This window comes from Mus musculus, chromosome 6 (assembly GCF_000001635.26).
Source record: "Mus musculus strain C57BL/6J chromosome 6, GRCm38.p6 C57BL/6J".
In the NCBI taxonomy this organism is placed as follows: domain Eukaryota; kingdom Metazoa; phylum Chordata; class Mammalia; order Rodentia; family Muridae; genus Mus; species Mus musculus.
Window position 1 is genome coordinate 57,651,785 of NC_000072.6, and position 16,352 is coordinate 57,668,136.

Sequence of the window (16,352 nt, forward strand, 5' to 3'; positions counted from 1 at the left end):
AGAGGATAATTTGCTTGGGTCAGTTCTCTCCCTCCAGCATATAGGTTCCAGAGAGGTAATTGAGGTTAGGATGCTAGGCAGCAAGTTTCTTTGCCCGCTAAACCATCTCACCAGCCCCAGATCTGGAATTTTCGATCCTCCAGCCTCTACCCCAGGGATTGTAGGCCTGCTCCACCATTCACACTTTTATCCCTGAGATTATTAAAGGTCCAAAAGATAACCAGCTTAAAAATTCTTTTTCTAAAAGTCTGAAGTCATGGCATTTCCAGAAAAGATGAGCTCCCCACCATACCTTATACTGAAAGTCAGACGAAGTCACCTGGTGGAAGACACATTGCGTCAATTAAGACAAGTGGAAGACTTTGACCTTAGGAAGCAACTATCGGTAAAAAGAAAAATTTCACTGGACTCTCTCTCTCTCTCTCTCTCTCTCTCTCTCTCTCTCTCAATCTCTCTCTTTGTGGGAAGGAACCTTCATAATTAAGGAGCAGCATTCACAACTCTGATTTCCAGAGATTTCCCCTTTCCCTTGAGACAGAAGAATGTTTAATTACATATTTAGTTGCAGGTTAACTTAACTATTGATGGTTAGAATGAATCATTCCAATACTTAATGTCATAAAAATAACAATTCATTTTAAAATCTTCTAGTGCACCTGAATTTCTGGGTGTCTTTTTTTTTTTATGAATATGTGTTTGTATGTATGAGACTAGGAATAAAGCCAGAGTTTCCACACATGCTAAGCAAGTGCTTTACCATAACCTACATTCCCAGCTATACACATTTTTGCTTGAGTTTGTTCACATATCCAAAAGTTAGGTGGGGATTGGCTATGCTATGCAATTATTGGCTGAGGACATTGGGTTATACTTTAATGTTCTTCTTCCTCTTGGGACCAGCAAGCATGTTCTTCTCAGAGCAGTGCTGGAAATGCAATCTAGTCATCATTAAATATTGTTTGAACCAAAGAAGTCTCGTGAATGAACCCAAGCCAAAGACTGGGAACATACACTAACCTCTTAATGAGAGACATTGCAAAATCATATTCAAAAGAATTCAATCAATAAATAGTGAAGAACTGAGACGATCCATACACCCAACAGATAGCAGGTGTAACAGGCACATTCCCCCACATTGTAGTTCTAGGCTCTGCAATGTAGGTTTTGATTCCAACCACTCTTTGTTTAATCCTTTGTGGATGCCTGGTGAGTGTTTATGGTGTAGCACCTAAGGCCATATTACATACAGAATAGAATAGTGACAAATTCTGTGGGTAAAAGCTAGAGCCTGGAGTTTCCAAAGGAGTGGATTTTCCTGATACCAGCTGCGACTGTAAGTGGTCAATTCCCAAAGAAAACAGATCCTGGAAAAGAGTACTCAAACCAGAAAGGGCTATTTCCCAGCATGTGATTCAAATAGAAAATAAAGAAACAAGTTTATTTTAGAAGCCAGTCTCCCTTGGTATTTAGTTTTCTTATACTTTTGTCTGTGAGGAAGATATCAGTAGAAAATTCTTTCCTCTGTAGGAAATGACTCTCCTTTAAGAGAGTTGTTAACTTCAAGACTCATACAAAATAGACTGAGCATGACAAGAGTGTCTTTCCTAACCCTTGGCATCACTGTGAGTCCTGAGCAGGCCAAAGCTTTTGATCAAACAGTAGCAGGTGCGCTCTCTCAGGCAGACAAGAAGGGCAACATCTGGGAAAATGAAGCTTGAGGATACATACACATATTTAAAATACAAGGTCTGGGAATGCTATAGTGCTTGCCTAGCATTCCTGAGGACCCAATTTAATCCCTAGCACCAAAAATCAGGTATATAAATTAATGAAAACTATTAAGTTAGCCAGAAAAGGAATTCTCAGAATTGGCAGGGTAAAATCAAGTCAATACATGGCCATCAAAAGCAGGAACATGGAGAACTGCTTTTTGTCTTTGTTTTTGTTTTTAGATTTATTTATTCATTATTATATGTAAGTATACTGTAGCTGTCTTCAGTCACCCCAGAAGATAGCATCAGATCTCATTATGGATTGTTGTGAGCCACCATGTGGTTGCTGGGATTTGAACTCAGGACCTTTGGAAGAACAGTCAGTGCTCTTAACCACTGAGCCATCTCTCCAGCCCTGTCCCCCACCCCCCATTTTTTTTAGAACTGTTAACCCATGCTCACTAGAAGGGCTGCTTACTAGAAGTACTTTGAGGAGGGGCTGGAGAACACAAAGAGCTGTTCATTAGGCCAAGGTTGCTCAGTCTGAAAGCTACTATGAAGACAGACAAGGTGGAATAACTTGATAATTTCATGACCCATGGGTTTAAGGAATATTAAATTTTATATCAAGATACTCTTCCTTCTTCCAGAGGTAAGTGTGTCAGTCTAAAGGATCCACTCACTGACTTACCAACCTGGGAATAAATGGGCTCCTGGCTTTCACTGCTTGGCAGCAAACTGAGGGATGGCAGGGTGTGAGAAGGAAAAGAACTGTGTGGATCTTGCCATTGTCGTGAGCTCAAGAAGGCCAGAACACGCTGAAGACTTTTCCATAAAGAGCAAGGGAGCTATATTTTAAATAACAGCCCTGAAATAAATTTTCTTTCTTCAGGTTGGATTTATTAATGAAATTCGTCCTGAGGCTGGGGGAGTGAGTTCAGAGTTCTTCCACTGTATATTTGAAGAGATGACAGACCCCAAATATGAAATGTTCATATATCCTGAAAAGGGTTCCAGCATGTGGTTTCCAGTCAATGTAAGTTCTGTCTTTCTCAAAAAACGCATTACATGCTGCAATATGCAAAGCACAGTGTAAAAAATCAGGACTGTATCACCTAGCTTCTCTATTTTGAGTAGTACCACATCACCTGTGGTACTGCAGCTGTGCTCTGGCATGATTATGTAATTTGTGGAAAACCATGTCCTGGCATGTGTCCGTAATTTTTAGAGTTATAGTGCAGAATGTTTCAAATTAGTAGAGAGAAACTGTAGGTAAACTAGTAAAGATAGCTGTTCATTCTGAGATATTGGTTGATTCTTTTGATTATAATTTTTTTCATTTTTATCTTTTTATAAGTTGTCTTATTCAGTGCCTTGCTATATATTCCAAGCTATCCTTGAACTCACGGTTCTCCTGCCTCTACCTTCTAAATGCTTTGGATTGTAGGAGTGCATCACACTGAGCAAAGCCCTCACTTTAAAGTACATTTATACAGTTCCGTTAAGTAGAAAACAGACCACACACAGACACACACACACACACAAACACAATTTTATTTTAATTTATATATGGCTTGATAAAACAGCAAAATTAAGTTGAACCAGAGTACGCATTACAAATTATGGGATGAAAAGCTGACTGGGAGAGGCCTTTGCAGATTGTGCTGCACTTTAACTCATTTCAGAATTCCAGTAGAGGAGTAAATAGGGTAAGGAGAACTGGGAGAACACACATCCTGTGAGTCACTGAACCTCAGAACCTGCTAACATCCAGAAAGGTACTGGAGCAGGAATCCTGGAATGTCACACTAGGATAGCTTCCTTCCTGGGCTGCTGTTTTGGCCTGGAAAGTTTTTTTGTCCTTTAGTTTTAGTTTCTCTAAGAAGGAGAACAAGATGCAGAGAAGAAAAGTGAGGGCAGCTGCTGTGGTCTGTTTTTGTTGATGTCACATTAGTGAACCACCAAAGTACTTTGTTAAGGAGCTCAAAGATAAAAGCCCAAGGGCATGGTGCTGACGTAAATCAGCTCTCAAGAGGTCTCCTTAACACAAGGCATCATGACATGATCGTCTGCAGGCAAAGGGTCTTCGTTGTAAGACAGGATGCCAGAGTGACAATACGGCCTCATGAGCACCACTCCAGTGTTAAGCCCCATGTGGGGCTGCATTGCCAAATGGAGCCACCATTCTTGGAATACTCATCTGGCATTCATTCTGCTAAGTTGAAATCTTGCTACAGAACAACCATCCTTTCTCATTGTCAGCTGTCTCCATGAATTGGATGGTCAGGACCTTAAAATTTCAAAAGAAAACTTTGTAATTCCACCAGAGCATGTTTCTACATTTCAGAAATACTACCAGTAACCAAAAATTCATTTACTTAATGTTCTGTATTGTTAATTTATATTGAAAATTATGCAAGAAGCTGGGCATGGCTGCATGTGGCTATAATCACTTGCTTAGGAGGTACAGGCAAGAGGAGTTGAAGCTCAGGTGCTTCGCAGCCATTCGGTATTCCTCAGGTGAGAATTCTTTGTTTAGCTATGAGCCCCATTTTTTATCATCAGGGAAATGCAAATCAAAACAACCCTGAGATTCCACCTCACACCAGTCAGAATGGCTAAGATGAAAAATTCAGGTGACAGCAGATGCTGGCGAGGATGTGGAGAAAGAGGAACATTCCTCCATTGTTGGTGGAATTGCAAGCATGTACAACCACTCTGGAAATCAGTCTGGCGGTTCCTCAGAAAATTGGACATAGTACTACCGGAGGATCCAGCAATACCTCTCCTGGGCATATATCCAGAAGATGTTCCAATCAGTAAGAAGAACACATGCTCCACTATGTTCATAGCAGCCTTATTTATAATAGCCAGAAGCTGGAAAGAACCCAGATGCCCCTCAACAGAGGAATGGATACATAAAATGTGGTACATTTACACAATGGAGTACTACTCAGCTATTAAAAAGAATGAATTTATGAAATTCCTAGCCAAATGGATGGACCTGGAGGGCATCATCCTAAGTGAGGTAACCCAATCACAAAAGAATTCGCACAATATGTACTCACTGATAAGTGGGTATTAGCCCAGAAACTTAGAATACCCAAGATATAAGATAAAATTTGCTAAATGCATGAAACTCAAGAAGAACAAAGACCAAAGTGTGGACACTTTGCCCCTTCTTAGAATTGGGAACAAAACACCCATGGAAGGAGTTACAGAGACAAAGTTTGGAGCTGAGACGAAAGGATGGACCATCTAGAGACTGCCATATCTGGGGATTCATCCCATAACCAGCTTCCAAACGCTGACACCATTGCATACACTAGCAAGATTTTGCTGAAAGGACCCAGATATAGCTGTCTCTTGTGAGACTATGCCGGAACCTAGCAAACACAGAAGTGGATGCTCACAGTCAGCTATTGGATGGATCACAGGGCCCCCAATGGAGGAGCTACAGAAAGTAACCAAGGAGCTGAAGGGATCTGCAATCCTATGTACTAACCAATACCCCCCGGAGCTTGTGTCTCTAGCTGCATATGAATCAGAAGATGGCCTAGTCGGCCATCACTGGAAAGAGAGGCCCATTGTTCATGTAAACTTTATATGCCACAGTACAGGGGAACGCCAGGGCCAAGAAGTGGGAGTGTGTGGGTGGGGGAGTGGTGGAGGAGCGTGTGGGGACTTTTGGAATAGCATTGGAAATGTAAATGAAATAAATACCCAATTTAAAAAAAAGAGGAGTTCAAGGTCACCCTCAGCTATATAGTTAGTTTTGACACCATTGCATACACTAGCAAGATTTTATTGAAAGGACCCAGATGTAGCTGTCTCTTGTGAGACTATGCCGGGGCCTAGCAAACACAGAAGTGGATGCTCACAGTCAGCTAATGGATGGATCACAGGGCTCCCAATGGAGGAGCTAGAGAAAGCAGCCAAGGAGCTAAAGGGATCTGCAACCCTATAGGTGGAACAACATTATGAACTAACCAGTACCCCGGAGCTCTTGACTCTAGCTGCATATGTATCAAAAGATGGCCTAGTCGGCCATCACTGGAAAGAGAGGCCCATTGGACTTGCAAACTTTATATGTCCCAGTACAGGGGAACGCCAGGGCCAAAAAGGGGGAGTGGGTGGGTAGGGGAGTGGGGGTGGGTGGGTATGGGGGACTTTTGGTATAGCATTGGAAATGTAAATGAGCTAAATACCTAATAAAAAAAGGAAAAAAAAAAAGAGAACTATCAAAAGAAAGTTTTCTCAGTATGTCTCAAGCAAACAAACAAAACCAAAAACACATAAAGAATACAACGAACATTATGGAAGAAATTGAAATTGTATTATAACTTATAAAAGAGTCTGAATTTTTCTATTCTTTGAAACCCAGTTTTTGTCTAACTTGTGATATTAACTAGTAAAGGAAGCTAAAATTTGTTCCTTTTTTGGTCTAGTTGTGCCTTTGTAGAACTGATTATTTATAATAGCTTAGCAACTTTTTTCAAATGTATTTTCCAGCCCAAGTTTGAGAAGAGCAGCTATTTCCTATTTGGGATCTTATGTGGACTCTCCCTACATAACTTAAAGGTTATCAACCTTCCTTTCCCACTGGCTTTATATAAAAAACTTTTGAACCAAAAGCCATCTTTGGAAGACTTAAAAGAACTTAGTCTTCCCTTGGGGAGGTAAGTACATATACTTGCTTTATGAAAGCAGCATTAAGGACCATTAATATCACACATGACACAGGTCAGATCTTCAATTTTAATGTTGTGTGTCCTGTAGATGGGCTTCCATTAGCATGACTTGCAGTAAATGGAGTAAGCCTTCAGAAATGAAGAAAAAGCAGATGTTCCTCTGATCAAAAAACTAGTATAATAAAGAGTTTGGACCTGGGTTCTTTATCAAGGTGGAAAGTACTTAGGGGAGTTCTCAGGATGAACATGTGTCATCCTTCTTATCTATAAATATATATGATGCTATAAGAGCATATACATATATAAATATGGTTTACAAATGTATACAATGTATAAGTGCATATATATGTAGCTTATAAACAGATGCAGTGCTATACTTATAAATATATGTAATGTGGTTTATAAGTAAATTAGTGCTATAAGTGCATATATAGAGATATAGATATGACTTATAAAAAGTGCTATAAGTTCACATATACATATGGTTTATAATAAATATAGCATGATAAGTACATGCACATAGTTGTGGTTTATAAATGGATACAGTGATATAAACATGTATATATATATACACTCAGATATTGTTTGTAAATATAGTGTGATAAGTTGGCACAGATAGATGTGATTTGTAAAAATATAGTACTATGACTATGTTTATACAGATATATAATTTATAAATAGATACAGTGTTATAAGTGCATGTATTTAGGTGTGGTTTATTAATATAGTGCTATAGTACATTTGTATGGTTTATAAATTGAGTTAGTACCATAAATGCATATACATGTGTTTTATGAAGAAATAGCGCCATAAGTGAATATGAATATGGTTTATCCAAAAATAAAAGCATGTTCAAGTTCACTAGGAACTAAGTGGATAAAATGTTCTTTTTCTGCCACAGATTTTTCTTAAAGTGTTGATAACCAATTGAATGAAGTAATTCTTTTTTTTTTTTGTGGTCCATTAGTGGTAGGTTTTTCTTAAAGAGGGGTTTCTCAAGAGTGACAATTTGATATTTTGGTCTTTTCTGTTTTGAATGTTTTGATTGGGTATCCAACCCTGGGCCTCCTCCCTCTTAAACAGCGCATCTACTGAGCCATAACCACAGGCATGTGGCTGTTTTACTTCTCTTTGTGGCAGGTTTTGCAGGGCATGTGATGTATTTGAAAGTGTCTGGAGTCACTAGATGACAACCTTTAACTGTGACAACCAAAGACACCACAGACTTGGCAAAGTAATTTCTCTCTGCTTTAAAGTCTTGTCTGCATAATCATTTTCACAGTACACAGCACTATCAATGAGGTAGAGCAGACTAACAAATCAAATCCTAAATCAAGATTATTCTAAGAAGATGAGTGAGAAGGAGTAGGAGACAAAATTCATACTGAATTTTGTGCATGTCTGTGTTACTTAATTTCCGCCACTGAATGATTATCACTTTGAAATTTTATAACATCAAATATGTCATTTTAAATCAATTTTCAATAGGAATTTGCAAGAAGTTCTAAATTGTGAGGCTGGTGATATTGAAGAACTTCACATGTATTTTTCTGTGAGTAGCAAGAAATCTCGATTATACGTTGGCTTTAATCAGTTTTTGTTGTATGTATGTATGTATGAATGTATGAATGTATGTATGTATGTATGTATGTATGTATGTATGTATGTTTTAGTGTCACAAGGAGTTGCTGGAGATTGCACCTATGCCAATAAAGTATTATACAATTAATATATATCCCCAGCCATTATCTATTACTTTAAAAATAATTTTATTATAGAATCTTTAATATGAATTATCAATATTTTAAAAGATGATTTCTGTAAAATTTTAGGGAAGGTATATGGATGATAATAATGACAGATTCATATTTATGTTTATCAGTTGATTACATTTTGTTTATAGATATACTGGGATCAAAAAGATGTTGATTTAATTCCAGATGGGATCTCTGTGCCTGTGAATGAAACCAACAAGTAAGTTTAGAGACCTAAAATATCTACTTTGAATAGGCATAAAATGTTTGTATTGATACAGTTTAAAGTATATTTGAGCTTCTTGGATGTTTGTTTTAGTTTTTTTTTTTTTTTTAGAATGCTAAACAGGTAGGAGAAGAGAAGAAATGATTCAATAATAAATATTTCTGTCCTCTAAGGTATATTTTTAGTCCCTATTCTCTGCCACAATATATTCTAGATATTGGTAACAGAAGCATGAAAAAGGCAAAATATATAACTTGTATCATAGTGGTCAGAAAGCTGATACCCAAATAGACCATCATGTAATTTATCAGATAAACCACTTGGTACTAGTTTATGGGATCTGACTGCAAAATTTTCATCACTGTGCAAAGGTTATTATTTAAAGTATTAGTAATTTGAAGTCAACCATGGCAGGAATATTTAGAGCATAAACATTGGCAAATGATACAAATGAGGTTTTCCTTCCTGTCTTTTCCGTTTCCGCTCCCTCTGCCCTCTCTCTGTATTTCTCTTCCTTTCTGTCTCCTGACATCCCACCCACCCCCCTCCTTCTTTTGGGAAACTGGTTATTATACTGGCAGGACATGATTGGTTACAGTGAGTACATAGAGAGGTGGTTCAAATAGGCTAGTTACAAAAGCTGTTTAAAGGGGTGATGGTGAGGTGAGGGTGGACATGTTTGTAATGGGCATGTTTCTATACCCCACATAGTCCACTTTCCATTACTGTAATGAAATATCAAATACTGGGTTACTTTATAAGGAAAAGAGTTTTATTTGTGTCACAGTTCTGGAAATTTAAGGACCATATCTGTGGGTGGCCTTCTTGCTAGCCTCATCTTGAGTGTGAGAGGGCAGCACCTGACAGACATGAGGAGTGTGGATGTGTGTCTCTTTTCATCTTCTTCCCTCACCTAGTAAGACTACCAGAGTTCAGTCTTGGGGCTCTTCTGTGATGATTTCATGTAACTGTAATCACTCTTCAAAGGTCCTTCCATGAACAGTACAGTTAGACCAAGTTTCTACCTTCTTAATACCCAACAATGGGAGAGATAAATCTCTCCACATATGTGCTTGCTGGACAGAGTCAAACCACATCCACACAGTGTCGCTTGCCACTGGGAAATCTATCATACTGTGGAAAGTGTATCTGATAATGCAAGGCCAGCCTTGCAGAACTTATTTTTCACAAAGTGATCCACTAGAAGAGAGATGGGGGTGGGAGAAGAGAAGGGCCCGCCCTGAGAATTTCATTTTCATAGAAAAATCTGATGATTAGAAAGAGGAAGCATGCCATGCTGGGAGAATGCTTACAACATATGGTTTCCTGCGAACAAGAGGTAGCCAGATAAGGATGTCAGAAAGGAATGTGTAGAGGCAAAGAAGCAAGGGCCAAATGGTTGGACTTATTCCCGTAGTTCCCTGTGATGTGAAAGCATATGATGTTCCATGGTCACCATACTCCATAAATTTTGGATTTTTGACCATTCTTTAAGCTAGCTATTTACTATGCAATACTTCTGACGCTGGAGAGCACTAGTGAGGGAAAATGGCTAAGGTACAATATTTAGTAGGTCAGATGTGTTACAATGCATTTTCCATGTATAATGAGCTCTTTGGGACATGTCCCTGTTCAAAGACAAATATTCAGATTGGAGACACAAATACTCCTTGTAATATGTAAAATGAGAATACTGTAGAGTCTGAGTCCTTCTCTTATATTCTCTAAGGACCTTTTTTTTTTCTAGTTAGTCAGGTTTTCATTTCCCTGTCTTTTATAGACTTGTGAGCTACACAGAAAATATACTTTTCTTTCTCAATAGAGTAAAGAGAGAAAAATAGATAGTATTGTAGTCACGGAGAAGGCATGTCATTGGATTTTTTTTTTCTTCCATCAAGGAGAGACTATGTGTCTAAGTATGTTGATTACATTTTTAACATCTCTATAAAGACGATTTATGAAGAATTTCATAGAGGATTTTACAAAGTGTGTAACTGGGATATAATTAGGCAATTCCAGCCCGAAGAACTAATGACAGCAATAATTGGAAATGCTACTTGTGACTGGAAACAATTTGAAAATGTAAGTGGTAACCCAAGTATCCTTTAATGTTTCCAAATAACTGACACATATCCTTCCTAGAACTTTCTCTTCTTTTTTTCTCTTGTTCTCAAGAATTCAAAGTATAAAGATGGATATGACAAATCACACCCAACTATTCTGCTGTTTTGGAAGGCTTTCCATGACTTAACTTTGGATGAAAAGAAAAAATTCCTCTGTAAGTACTATAATAGATATCCAGACTTCAGAAAATAGATCATTTTAATGGCAAGGCACATATATGTGTAGAGCACAAACCCCCAAAGTCATGATTTTTCTAGGCTTTCCCTGCCCCTGCCCCTGCCCCTGTGCAGTTTTTCTGCACAAAAAGTGTACTCAATATTTATTAAATGTGATGTGATCATTATTTCTTTTTATGTATCTTGAAAATTTCTAGATGAAAATTCTTAAGAAAATTGTATTCCTTTCTAGTGTTTCTTACAGGATGTGATAGGCTGCATGTGAAAGGCCTACAGAATGAAGGAATAGTATTCCGGTGTTCTGAAACCTTCAGTGAAGAAGATAACCCAAGATCATTGACATGTCACAGGATGCTAGACCTACCTAAGTATTCCTCAATGCGAAGGATGAAGGAAGCACTTCAGGTTGCAATCAACAATAGCACGGGATTTGTCTCACAGGAATGATGCAGAAACATTCACCTCCCAGCAGTTCACAGCCTCGGGAACTAGGTGTTTCACTTTGGGATTCTTCTGTCTTTCCTTAATCTAAGTAGGGACAAGAGGTTAAAGGATTTTACTTGAATTGCACAGTTTTTGAGATAAATAAATTATAAATTAATACTTTAGTGAAAAAATTCTGTAAAACATTTGCTGCATTCTTAACTTTGATGCTTTTGAATGTTTGTTTTGGCTGAAATATTTCCTGAACAACAATGTTCATTTAATAATATACTAAATATTTAAAATGTTCAATATTGTGAGCTAAAGAGAGAGCTCAATGTTTAAGATCACTGGCTGCTCTTCCAGAGGACCAGGGCTCAGTTCCCAGCACCCACAATGGCTACTCACCTCTCGTCTTTAACTCCAGTCCTAAGGGATCCAACACCCTCCTCTGGCCTCCAAGACATTCCATGGATATGGTACACAGATATACATGCCACCAAAACACTCAAACACCTAAATTAAAAAAACAAATAAAATAAAATAGTGTTTATTTAAAGATTTATGGTACCTATAATAAACTATTAGTTTGAAAATATTAAGAAACCATGCTTGCAAAGCTTTCAACGTGTTTTTGAAGCATATAGGTGCATATTTTGTATTAAGGAATATAATTAGAGTTGTGATTTTAGAAAATTCTAAATGATTTATTTTCAACTTCTAAGTGTTGACATTTATTATTCATCAAAGGTACTTATACTTAGTACAGTGTTCCAAAATACATTCTAAACATAGATAATGTTATTTTAGTAAAATACTGAAAACAATCAAGAACTCATACCTACTCATGGTTGGCAAAATGGGAAGAAGTTGAAATATGTCTTATTATGATGCTATAGAGTAAATTAATGAAGCAATGTAACTGCTATGGAAAATGACCAATACATCTTGTATACTAGTTCTACTTAATGTTAGAACTTAATTTGAATTACACAGCTTTGAAATAATTTCATAAATATAATTTGTCATAAGAATGACATATATGCTGCTGTGACAATCACTCATCATAAAAGTTCCATTTCTGTAAAGATGTTGTATCTTTATAGACTTATCAGACTTTATATGTGAGATGTTTACTGGACTCCAAAGAAACCAAATAAGCTAATTAAAAATAGATCATTTAAAGAAAATAAAATGATTGTCATCAATTGCTACAACAAAAGCAAATGAATCGTTAGAAGAGGGAATACGCTTCAGCTAATTCTCGGATTCCAACATTGCTCCAGTACCAGACAAAGATGTCACAGAGAGAGGAAACCATAGATATCTTACGTGAACAGACACCAAAATCCTTCCCTACATTTTAATATACTTAGAACATCCAATACAATATAGAGTGTGGTGCCTCACAACCAAGTGGGAATTAACCTGGAGATGCACTTAAAAATCAACTACATCTCAACAGACTGATAGGAAAGAATGTCCATATAGTACCTCAGAATAGACAGAAAAGTAACTGAGCAAAATGTAGCACCTAGTCATGTATGAGAAAGCCAACAAGGCCTAAAGGAAACTGCCAATTTGATAAAACCTAGATACGTTTGACTTCTTAATGGCAAAAGACTAAATGCTGCCCACTGGCAAGAAGATGGGAAGGCCTATCATGTACATATAACATTGTATTCAGGATATGAATTTATATTATAAATAATGACAATAAAAAACATAAATTCAAAACCAAAGAACAAAAAGCCTTATTTTCAGATTATATTAATCACATAGAAGAGTCTTAAAAAGCACATTAAATAAATGTAGAAAGAGCTCAGGACTCAAGATCACAAACACACAGTGAATTGGAAAATCATTGTCATCTATCATATGAAAAATTGGAAATAACAGAGAGTAATTTTAATAAGTTTTTAAAATATTTTATAATGAAAACTATATTGTTTAAAGAAACTAATGAAGTCTTAAATCAATATGTATAAAAAGATCAGATTTACTGATAGCGACATGCTATTATTCCAAGGTTTGTGGGTATGTGTGTGTATATGGTATGTATTTGTGTGTATCTTTGCATGTGTGCGTGGTGTTTATGTGTGCATATCTGTGTCTCTGTATGTGTGTCTGTATTTCTGTGTGTATGTCTGTGTGTGTGGTATGTGTCCGACTGTCTATGTCTGTGTATGAGACTTACTGTGATGCTTATTGTTTACAGGGAATGTTTGGTCTTAGACCTAGAAAAGCTGAGTCTACTGACGAGCACATGTAGTCAAATGATCATTTAATTTAATTTCAGCAATTTATTCTGTTGACATTGATAAACGGATCCTAAAGTATATTATGTAAAGGGCTCAGAATAGCTGAGGCATAATTTAAAAAGAGTTATGAAAGGTGAGGGTATGGTGGTTTGAATGAGAATGGTCCAATATGCTAAGATATTTAAATACTTGGTTCCCAGTTGGTGGCCCTGTGTGGGTAGGTTTAAAAGTTGTGGCCTTGCCGGAAGAAGTGTGTCATTGAGGGTGGACTTAGGAGTTTCAAAAGCTATGCACCACTGCCAGGTTTGCATGGTCTGCTTCATGCTTATAGTTCAAGGTCGAAGCTTCCAGCTGCAACACCATGCTTGCCTGCTCTTCTGCCACCCTTCCCCCACTGAGGTTGTGATGGATTCTTAGTCCTCTGGAACTATAGCTCCAAATAAACTTCCCTTCTATAAGAGGCCTTGCTTATGATGTTTTATTATAGCAATAGAAAAGTAACTAATACAGGGGGCTTCCGTATATTGATTTTGTGACTCACTTTGAGTATAAAGTGAAAAAGATGGTGTGAATTGGGAGGAGGTGTGTACAGGTCACTAGATCACATAGAACAGAACTGAAAAGTCAGAAATATGTCCAACAGCAACTGGCTAACCAAGATTCCCTTTCCTCGTATCTGGGAGTAGAACCTAGAACTTTGTACATGGTAGCCAAGTGTTCTGAATTATATAACCTAATCCTTGGTAAGAGCACAGGTCTGAATTAGACCTCACTTCCCTGCAGTTCTCTCTGGGATGCAGAGTTAACTTGCAGTCTGTACTGTGACCCAACAGAAACTCCTCATTTATGGTGTTAGCCAGTATCTGCCTTCCCCATGCTTTTATATCACACACACTATACTAAAATAAACTTCATGGTGTCAAATTTCTGCTACCCCTAAAAGATTATTAAAAAGTCAGATGTTTTTTCATCTGGCGATTGAGCTGAGATGCTCCAGGAAGACTTTTCTGGGAAAGGTGCCCCCAAAGATGCTCTCTGAAGGAGTTCCTTTGGCCTCTCCGATTATTCCTCACATTCCCCCACCCCCACCTTATCCCATTTGTTAATGACATTCCTCTCCAGGTTTTCCCATTCCTTGACTTTATTTCCCTCCCCTTATGCTCATGCTGTCTGTCTGTCTATCTCTGTCTATCTCTGTCTATCTGTCTCTGTCTCTGTCTCTCTCTCCCTCTCTCTGTCTCTCTCTCTGTCTCTTTGTCTCCATGTCTCTCTCTCTCTCTCTCTCTCTCTCTCTCTCTCTCTCTCTCTCTCTCTCTCTCTCTCTCTCTCCCTCTGTGTGTGTGTGTGTGTGGGGGGGTGTTATGCATGAATATATGTGGGTATGTGAGTATATGGGTGTATTTGAATGTCCATGTCTATGTGGGCCAGAGTTTGAGTTTTAATTCTTCCTCTACCATTCTCTACTAACTTTTTGAGACAGATTTTATTGAACCTAGACTACTTTGTCTCATCTAGAATCTGCCTCTCTTGACTCTTACATGGAAGCTGGGATGTAGGACCAACCACAGGTCCTCATACTTATATAGCAAACACTTTGCCCATGAAGCCTTCTTCCCAATCCTGACCTTAATTATTTCTGTACATTTACATTTAAGGTCTATTATCAACAGCATATAATAAATGGGTCGCTTGCTTTTGTTTTAGTTTATAGCAAACTTTATGAGTGTTTGTTGTTTTCTTCTTTGAGACAGTCTTTTTTTTTTGCCCAGGCCAGCTGTGGCCTTATGGGTTCAAGAGATCCTGTTACTTCAGTGCTGGGTAGCTGGTACTACAGGTGTGTGCCACCACACCTGGCTTCTTTTGAAACAACAAGTCTTTATTCTGGGACACTTTGGAAGTTTTCCCCTTAAATTTTAATTTTCAGGTAGTTTTACTCTAATGTACTTTGGTTTACTTTCTTTTTAATTCTAGCTTGATTTGTTCAAGACCTAGGCTTGATTCCCTGTACTCGAATGGTTTCTGGTTTTCAGATGTAGGTGAGTGCCTATTTTCACAACTGCCTGTGAGTTCAACATTTAGGACTCCAGGTATGTGTGCTCTCTCCAGGTGCGTGTGCTCACTCCAGCGGAGATGTTGTGTGTGCTCTTGTCCTGGCCCAGCTTTTCTTCATGGGGTTTTCTGACACCTTCCAGTTCTCTAGCCTCTTGGCATACATTAAGTTTTCTATGTTTTTAACTTGAGTTCTTACACTTTTCTTTTTTTTATCATTTTATTTTTTTTTCCATTTTTTATTAGGTATTTAGCTCATTTACATTTCCAATGCTATACCAAAAGTCCCCCATACCCACCCATCCCCACTCCCCTGCCCACCCACTCCCCCTTTTTGGCCCTGGCTTTCCCCTGTACTGGAGCATATAAAGTTTGCAAGTCCAATGGGCCTCTCTTTGCAGAGATGGCCAACTAGGCCATCTTTTGATACATAAGCAGCTAGAGACAAGAGCTCCAGGGTACTGCTTAGTTTTGTTGTTCCACCGATTGGGTTGCAGTTCCCTTTAGTTCCTTGAGTGCTTTCTCTAGTTCCTCCTTTGGGGGCCCTGTGGCCCATTCAATAGCTGACTGTGAGCATCCACTTCTGTGTTTGCTAGGCCCTGGCATAGTCTCACAAGACACAGCTATATCTGGGTCCTTTCAGCAAAATCTTGCTAGTGTATGCAATGGTGTCAGCGTTTGGAAGCTGATCATGGGACAGATCTCTGGATATGGCAATCACTAGATGGTCCATCCTTTCGTCTCAGCTCCAAATTTTGTCTCTGTAACTCCTTCCATGGGTGTTTTGTTTCCTATTCTAAGAAGGGGCAAAGTGTCCACATTTTGGTCTTCGTTCTCTTGAGTTTAATGTGTTTAGCAAATTGTATCTTATATCTTGGGTATCCTAAGTTTCTGGGCTAATATCCACTTATCAGTGAGTACATATTGTGAGAGTTC

The 16,352-nt window shown here is 38.2% G+C and overlaps 1 protein-coding gene across 1 annotated transcript in view; it reads left to right on the top strand.

The window, feature by feature from the left end:
• The window catches only part of Herc6 (hect domain and RLD 6), an 84,145-nt gene extending 70,793 nt beyond the window's left edge, over window positions 1–13,352 (top strand). The window contains exons 16-23 of the mRNA NM_025992.2: window positions 248–385; window positions 2,605–2,748; window positions 6,225–6,391; window positions 7,892–7,955; window positions 8,307–8,377; window positions 10,282–10,465; window positions 10,559–10,661; window positions 10,916–13,352. Coding sequence (NP_080268.1) covers window positions 248–385; window positions 2,605–2,748; window positions 6,225–6,391; window positions 7,892–7,955; window positions 8,307–8,377; window positions 10,282–10,465; window positions 10,559–10,661; window positions 10,916–11,130 — 1,086 coding nt within the window. The 3' untranslated portion in view covers window positions 11,131–13,352. The remainder of the gene's footprint in view (window positions 1–247; window positions 386–2,604; window positions 2,749–6,224; window positions 6,392–7,891; window positions 7,956–8,306; window positions 8,378–10,281; window positions 10,466–10,558; window positions 10,662–10,915) is intronic.
• Window positions 13,353–16,352: the final 3,000 nt, after the last annotated feature.